Source organism: Microtus oregoni, unplaced genomic scaffold (genome assembly GCF_018167655.1).
Source record: "Microtus oregoni isolate MIOR12 unplaced genomic scaffold, Mior012 000043F_ref0000047, whole genome shotgun sequence".
In the NCBI taxonomy this organism is placed as follows: domain Eukaryota; kingdom Metazoa; phylum Chordata; class Mammalia; order Rodentia; family Cricetidae; genus Microtus; species Microtus oregoni.
The window spans coordinates 11,206,144-11,214,875 of record NW_024543210.1 but is presented as its reverse complement, the minus strand read 5'-3'; the positions used below and the strand labels follow the sequence as shown (position 1 = coordinate 11,214,875).

General features: G+C 41.5%; 1 protein-coding gene across 6 annotated transcripts in view; it reads right to left on the bottom strand.

Moving 5' to 3' along the window:
- Positions 1-366: 366 nt before the first annotated feature.
- Positions 367-8,732, bottom strand: part of Atxn3 (ataxin 3) — a 35,240-nt gene continuing 26,874 nt past the window's right edge. For 3 of the 6 annotated variants that reach the window (XM_041633174.1, XM_041633178.1, XM_041633177.1), the window contains 2 exons: positions 8,362-8,465; positions 367-1,735 (listed from right to left, as the gene is read on the bottom strand). In XM_041633174.1, coding sequence (XP_041489108.1) covers positions 1,638-1,735; positions 8,362-8,465 — 202 coding nt within the window. In that variant the 3' untranslated portion in view covers positions 367-1,637. Of the gene's footprint in view, positions 1,736-8,361; positions 8,466-8,732 lie in introns of those variants that run through there. The other 3 variants (XM_041633176.1, XM_041633180.1, XM_041633179.1) reach the window with 2 other exon arrangements.

The following is an 8,732-nucleotide window of genomic DNA, read 5'->3' as shown; positions in this document are numbered from 1 at the left end:
AAAAAACCCACTCGTTTTTGGAACTGGGGCTAGAGCTCAGAGGTAGAGTGCCTGCCCAACACACATGAGGCCCTGGGTTCAATCCCCAGCACAGCCAAATAAAACAATCTGTCCTATCCAAGAGGAAACTATTTCATTATCACAAATAAAAATATTTGTATTTTTTTTGCAGTTAGACAACAATAAATCCTATATCAAAAAGCTTTCCCTGATAAAACGTGTGCAGAACACACACCAGTAGAGCAACACACCTTTCTTCACCTTCCTAAGCTGCTGGCTGAAATTTCTTCCTGGATTTTACTTAGGTACAAGTCAATGCTCCAAAGAAGATAGAGAGGGAGGGAGGGAGGGAGGGAGGGAGGGAGGGAGGGAGGGAGGGAGGGAGGGAGAGCGGGCGGGCAGATACCAGGATCCATAACACCCATGAGACACATTTTTACCCAAATTAATTTTTACCCAAATCATACCAATGTAGTGACCCAGAAAGACTCTGTGCATCTCAATTAAAGAATGTTTATCAAAACTAAGGCCTTTTTAAATCTACAGACAGGACCACTGTGACTGCTGTAATTCTTGACAATTTAAACATGATTGGAAGGGTCAACCCACAGTACATTTATATATTTTCATTAGTAGATTACTTTCAATTCTAGACCACCATTCTGGCAGGCTATATTATACTTTTTAAAAAATGAAGCTGGCACCTATATTCCAGGACTTATTGTAAATAAACACAAAGCTACTGTCACAAAAGAAAAAACTAAAACAAAGCTGCCACCAACACTGAAGGCCAAGTTTCTCCTGCAGTCCATTCATGGCGTCACTTCTAAGTAAGAAGGAAATGTGCTTGCACTCTACGCTTCTCCTTTCCTCAACCAAAAAAGAAAGGAAATATGGTGCAGGTAGGACTCCAGATGTCAGCCAGGACAAAACTGAAAACTTTCACAAAGCATCCAGAAAGCACATGCTCGCACAAAACCCAGTTCATCTAGACTCAATACTCGAGCAGTGCTGACTTCAGAGTATAAAAACACACTGAAGTGAGAGGCCTTCAAAAGGCAAAGCTCAGGACAGACTGCCATGTTGAGTTGTGGGGAAACAACCAAAACCAGAATACCCCAAGGAAGCATCCGCGTGCCCTACACACACACACACACACACACACACACACACACACACACACACAAAATGACAGCGTTAGCTTTCTGTAACAAGACAGACAAGACAACTTTCCATAGAAAGTTGGCCTAATATGAAACAGAAGTTCAAGTGAGCCAAGCCACTTCCAATGCTGAGAGAAATAAAAACAAAATTCAAGATCAAGTCCAATGCAAGAGCTAATTAGTTGGTCCACAAAGAGCCAAGAAAAACTCCCTAATTTCAGTTAGATATTGCACACTTGAAAAACAAAAAGGGACATTTAGAAAACTACCTTAAATTTCTTTAGCTGCTGACTGCTCTTTGGCTAGTGTCTGATCAGTACTCAGTCCTATGACATGTTTCTGGCTTTCTATCATTTGCTTGTAAACCACCGAAGGGTCACATCTCTTCCAGGGACCCGCTGCCAAAATGGACTTTACACTGTAATCACACAGACAATGTTAGAAAGCAAGAGTAGCAAAATGATTTTAAAGGTATTATTTTTTTCTTTCAGCTTTCAAATTATCTTTAGCAGTTTCTAAAGACATGGTCACAGCTGCCCGAAGCATGTCTTCTTCTCTCGCATCATCACCTGCTGGGAAGAAAACAGAGTTCTCAGAAACACTGCTGGAGGATTCTCAATCATTAAAAGGCAAACTTTTGAATTAGAGGTGTAGCTAATTGGGAGAGTGCTTACGCAGCATGAACAAGGCCCTGGGTTCAATCCGTAGCATGGTATAAAAGGCATGGAGACATACTCCTCTCATCCTAGTACTCAACAAAGAGGCAGGAGAATCACAAGTTCAAGGTTGTCTTTGACTATATAACATTTGAATCCAGTCGGAGCTACATGAAACTTAGCCAAAATGAAGAAAAAAAGAGCAAACGCTTAGGAAATACATTTCTACTTGAATACTAATTTTTCTTTTTTTTTCATTTTTTTTAAGAATTAACTTAATAAATCTGCAGACATGGTGTCATGCATGACCTGTGTAGAGGTCAGGACAGAAGGACGAGTGCCTTCCTTCCAGCAAGTGGGTTCTGATGATTGGACCCAGGTAGTAGTCAGGTTTAGCAGCAGGTATCTTTCCCTGCTAAACCTTCTTGCTGGCCCTAGTTTCCTTTTATTGACTTTGTAATTCACATGCTATTTGAGTGGCACTTTAAAATCCACAAATGGATAGAGAACAAAATACCATACGACATATACCTATTGTTCCTCCTTGTCCAGTAACTTTGTGACCAATCCAAAGTCCAGCCAGATGTCTGTTTACAGTTCAGCCTGTCTGGCAAATCATGGTCTCATATGGTATATGTAGCCTTCTGAATGTAGAACTTTTCATTTACCATAACACATTTGAAATTTGTGTTTATTAACAAATCAGACTTTTTAGAAAACCTTTTTATTTGTAAACAATTAAATTCATAGGAAATTGCCCTGTGGACTTGTCAGTTCAATTTCTCCCAACAGTTACATCTTCTATAACTAAAGCTCAAACTGAAACACAATAGCACAATGTTGGTGGTTCTACGTAACTTTAAAATATCTTTTCCATTTGTTGGTTATTTGTTTTGTTTGGTTAAATGCCTAATATGGCATTTTATCACACATGCAAACTCCTACCACCATCACCACCACTACCAAGACTGGAGGGCCAGGGCATGCCTAAGCTGTGGGGAAAGGATGACATCCTGTGTGAATGTGGATTATTGATACAAACACAACTGTATCAGGAACCCTAATGTTTCAGACACATGGGAATGGCAAAGCCTTCCCTGGGTTAGGCTCAGAGGAATGTTCTTCTGGTCCAAGAGAAACATTAAAGCCTTCTCCTGGTCCTAGCAGGGATGTTAATGATGAATGGCTAATCACTAGCTAAAACCAGTGTGAGTAGAAACTATCAATGCAATTCCTTTTAGATGACTACAACCGGGACTGATCCCCTACAGAGACCACCTCATCAACATTAGCTAACTAAACCACCCCACCCCATCCTGACACGTATGCACATGCCTCCTCCTCTTTTGTGCTATACTTAATAAAAGCACTGAGTTTCCAGGCTGCTGGTGGTGCATCTACATCAGAGTACATGGCCTACCTAATCCCAGCTTTTCTGTGTCTATTATACTTCATTCCCCAGCATTCTGTTTAGGGTATCCTTAAACTGTCTAAGTTGAGGCACTTGTGTATAATCCTTGCCTAGCATGCACCAAGCCCCAGGTTTGATTCTAGGTACTACAAGAACCCGATAAAACTATAAAGCACCACAAATCTCTCCCTCCTGCATTACTTTCTATTCATGCCCAACTTTCCACCATCTGGTCTATATTGCTGCCCACAGTATCTTGTTCTCTATCTGAATACATCTGGGAGTTTTAGAATGCTACACAAAAGGCACCTCAGTGTGAAACCTTTCCAGACTGTCTTCAGCCTGGCATAATGGTCCTGAGGTGCAGCCCAGATGCTGCATGCATCAAGAGTGTTTCTTTTTAATCCTGAAAGTAGCACTCTATGGCATGAAGCACTACAGACTGTTTAACCATGTATGCACAGAATGTATGGCACACTGGCTGTCTCCAAATTTTGATTGAAATCAATAAAATAGCTATGAATATTTGTATATATACTTTTGTGGGAACATACATTTTTAAAACTATGGCATACATACCTATGAGTATAACTGTTGGGTCATATGAATTATGTATTCAGCTTGTTTGTTTTCTTGAAACAGGGTCTTAGTATATAGCCCTGGCTGGCCTGGAACTCACTGTGTAGACTAGGGCAGCCTTGAACTCAAAGAAATCCACCTGGTTCTGCCTCTGGAGTGCCAGGATTAAGGGTATCCTGGTGTATATTCAGGTACTTACTTAAAGTCGCTATTCCCAGTTAAAATGCAACAGAAAGAGCTCACCCTCAAAAGGAGGGAAGTGCATTTAATATCATCCACTCTTCCCGTCCTTGCCTCAACATCATCATTTCTTTTCTGTTTTGAGAACTTTCTTTAGTTTAATTGAAAATAGATTCTTTTTTATACAATATAGTCTGTGGTTTCTCCTCCCTTACCTCCTCAGAGATCCTTCCCACATTCCCATCCACCCAACTTCATGCCTTCTCTCTCTCTCTCTCTCTCTCTCTCTCTCTCTCGAAAAGAAACAGGAAATTTTTTTTTTTTTTTTGGATTTTTCGAGACAGGGTTTCTCCGTAGCTTTTGGTTCCTGTCCTGGAACTAGCTCTTGTAGACCAGGCTGGCCTGGAACTCACAGAGATCCGCCTCTGCCTCCCGAGTGCTGGGATTAAAGGCGTGCGCCACCACCGCCCGGCAAGAAACAGGAAAATTTAAAAAACAAAAGAAGAACATAGTTGAACAAATGCTTTTGTAGTATGATTGGGTATCTCTTGGGTATATTCCCAAGAGTGGAATTGCTGGATCCTGAGGTACATTGACTCCCAGTTTCCTGAGAAACCGCCACACTGATTTCCAAAGTGGTTGCACAAGTTTGCATTTTCACCAGCAATGGATGAGTGTTCCCCTTACTCCACAACCTCTCCAGCAAAGGCTATCATTGGTGTTTTTGATTTTAGCCATTCTAACAGGTATAAGATGGTATCGCAAAGTTGTTTTGATTTGCATTTCCCTGATCGCTAAGGAGGTTGAGCATGACCGTAAGTGTCTTTTGGCCATTTGAACATCTTCTGTTGAGAATTCTCTGTTCAGTTCAGTACCCCATTTTTTAAATTGGGTTAATTAGAGTTTTAATGTCTAGTTTCTTGAGTTCTTTATATATTTTGGAGATCAGACCTTTGTCTGATGCAGAGTTGGTGAAGATCTTCTCCCATTCAGTAGGTTGCCTTTTTGTCTTAATGACAGTGTCCTTTGCATTACTTCTCGGTTTCAGGAGGTCCCATTTATTCATTGTTGCTCTCAATAGAAGAATGGATAAAGAAGGTATGGCACATATACACTTCAGAGTTCTACTCAGCGGTAAAAAACAATGACATCTTGAATTGTGCATGCAAATGGATGGAAATAGAAAACACTTTACTGAGTGAGATAGCCCAGACCCAAAAAGAGGAATATGGTATGTACTCAATCATAAGTGGATTCTAGCCATAAGCAAAGGCTATTGAGCCTATAGTTCATGATCCTAGAGAAGCTAAATAAGAAGGTGAACTCAAAGAAATACATATAGTTAATACTCCTGGATACTGGAAGTAGACAAGATCGCCGGGCAAAAGTTGGGAGCAGGGGGATGGGACTGGGTTGGGAGAAGGGGAGATGGGGAGAGAAAAGGGAGAAGGGGAGGATTGGGGAGAGATTGAGGGAATGGGATAATTGAGATGGAGAAAGGGTGGATATGGGAGCAGGGAAGAAGATATCTTAACTAAGAGAGCCATTTTAGGGTTGGCTAGAGTCTTGGCTCTAGAGGGGTTCCCAGGTGTCCAAGGGGATTTCCCCAACCAGGTCCGTGGGCAGCAGAGAGGGTGCTTGAACTGGCCTTCTCCTATAGACACACTGATGAATATCTTGCATATCACCATATAACCTTCATCTGGCGAGGGATGGAGATAGAGAGAGAGAGACCCACACTGGAGCACTGGACTGAGCTCCCAAAGCCCAGATGAAGAGCAGGAGGGAGAACATGAGCAAGGAAGTCAGGACCGCAAGGGGTGTGTCCACCCACTGAGACGGTGGGACTAATCTAACGGGAGCTCACCAAGGCCAGCTGGACTGGGTCTGAAAGAGCATGTGATCAAACCGGACTCTCTGAATGTGGCTGACAATGAGGGCGGACTGAGAAGCCAATAATGACAATGGATTTTGATTCTACTACATGTACTGGCTTTTTGGAGCCTAGTCTGTTTGGATGCACACCTTCCTAGGATGGATGGGGGGGGCCTTGGACTTCCCACAAGGCAGGACACCCTGACTTCTCTTAGGACTGGAGAGCGAGGGGGAAGGGGATGGGGGAAGGGGGATGGGAGGAGGTGGAAATTTTAAATAAATAAATACAAGAACAAAGCTAGGCAGTGGTGGTGCTTGCCTTTAATCCCAGCACTCGGGAGGCAGGTGGATTTGTGAGTACAAGGCCCATCTGGTCTACAAGAGCAAGTTCCAGGATAGGCTCCAAAGCTACAGAGAAACCCGGTCTCAAAAAACCAAAAGAAAAGAAAAACAAGCAAACAAACAAAAAACTTCACAGAACAAAGGAAACACACACACAAAAGCACACTAGACATACATACACATGCAGAGACAAACATGCACACATAAAACCCATAAAAACACAAAATCAGAAACTGTAATACAGAAGCAAAAGACTAGTAAAGTTTAAAAAAAAAAAGCCAAAGTTTTAAGAGACAAAACTTCTTCAAAAGAGCACTTAGCTTGTTTTGAATGGCCTGCTCTTGAATGTGATTGGTGTACCCAATGAGACTCTGATGGAGAAAACTAGCCTTTCTTCTGTGAATGGTGTCCACTGGAGACAGTTTGAGTTAGGGATGGGAAATCACATTCACTTCCCCATCTCAGTGCTGAGACCCCACAAAGCTTGTACTTGTGGAGACCCTGTGCATGCTGCCACCATCTCTCTGAGTTTGTTTGCATGTCAGTTCTGTTGTATCTGGAAGGCAGTATTTTCCTGGTATCTTCCATCCCCACCGGTTCTTACCATCTTTCTGCCACCCCTCCTCAAAGTTCTCTGGGCCCTAAGGGGCAGAATTTGATGGAGACATCCCATTTAGCGCTGGTGCTCCAAGGCCTCTCATTCTCTGCACATTGTGCAGTTGTGGGTCTCTGTAACTGATGGCTAGTCCTGGCTCTGATGATAGCTCATCTTCCTAGGCCACTCTGTTCTTTAGCTTTTTGTTTTGTTTTTTGAGACAGGGTTTCTCTGTGTAGTGCCGGCTGTCCTGGAACTCACCTCCCAGGTGCTGGAATTAAAGGCATGTGGCATCACGTTAGTCTCCCTTTCTTTAGTCTTTAAGGACTGTTGGACACTTTTCCCAATTCTAAAGAGTATGTTAATTACTGCATATGTAACCCTGGGTTAAAATTTTCTTTCAGCATTTTAAAACACACGATCTGCTCCTTCATTCATAAGGAAGCCTTTGTCTCAAACTGCTGTGGGAAGGTTATTTCTCACTAATCTGGGACAGCGTCTTCAGTTTTCAGAAGTCCATGAGTCTTGGTATGTATTTCTTTGGGTTGATACTAATTTGAAGTTCATTAAACTTCTTCAGTCCGTAGCTTTCTGGTTTTCAGTATTTTTCTGCTCTCAAATGTTTATGTGGAATCAAGGTGTAGCAGAGTATGACTATAATCTCAGCACTCACAAGTAGGACAATGGTGAATTTGAGGCTAGTCTGAGCTAGCTAGTGAGACTCCACCTCAAAAAAAAAAAAGGATTAAATTGTCTATGTAGCTCCTCCTTTTATGGTTCTGGTATGACAGTGGTTTTCAGCTGAACCCTGGGTACTTGGACATTGTCAAACTGCAAATCGTACTCAAGTCTGTGTTTTATGAGCCTTAAAGGTGTCTGTGTGGGGGTATATGTACATCAACTGCAGGTACCCACTGCAGCTGGAGACAGGAGTCTTTATAATGTGCCCTCTAGAGGAAGACATATCAACAATCCTTTAACAATTTATTAACAGTACAATTCTGAGAGTTCTGCATAGATTCTCCGTGAAGTCCTCTCACAGAGTTTCTTTTCCATTCAACTTCTACCAAGACTTGGCTCAAGTTAAGACCTATTAAATCAAGGCCTCGTAAGTAACCCCAAATTCCAGTTACTATCTAGATTACACTAAAGCATGTTTTCCATTATTAGGTGGGGAAAGGTATTTATTTTCCACTTACTAATATTTATCATCTCTGGAGGATTTTTAAAGAATGTGCTGTGAACTTCAAGTAATATGTGTGTGATTCAAAAAACCAACCAGGGCATGGCTGCTGCCAGAGTAGACAACACATAATGTTCCACGCTAGCCTTAGCCACATAGTGAAATTGTTAGACAGACACACAGACAGACAGACATTTACCAAGTGTTTTAGTCTGTCTACCTCTTCTTTCAGAGGAACTCAGTAGATTACAAATCCACTTAAGAGTTTCAATACAATTAAAGAAGGAAGAAAATATAAAGTAAAAATGACATGAACCTTGGATGTCAAGTAAAACATTTGAGTAACAATCATGGTGGATACTCAGAGTAATTCATACCTTGGTTGTTCCCAAGTCCTCCTGAACTTGTGGTCGGTCTTTCACAAGGGTAAGAAAGCTGCCTAGGTTGGTCTATCTCCTGCTGATGTTGAGGCTGTTGTTGCCTGAAATATTCAAAAGTGATTATCTGTTAAAACAATACCCAAGAAATAAATATTCCATGAGACTACCTATTCATGTAGGCTGTTCCATAAATCAAAATGGCACTGGCCTGAACACTCAGAACATGAGAATTAGTTTGACAATTACAAGTATAAAAGTTTCAAAATTTTTATTCTAAAAACCCTACATATTTGAGTTATCAGACACATAGGTATTTTCATTTTCTGCATAAGGCTCACTAGTATTTATTCATATGCAAATGAATAAGG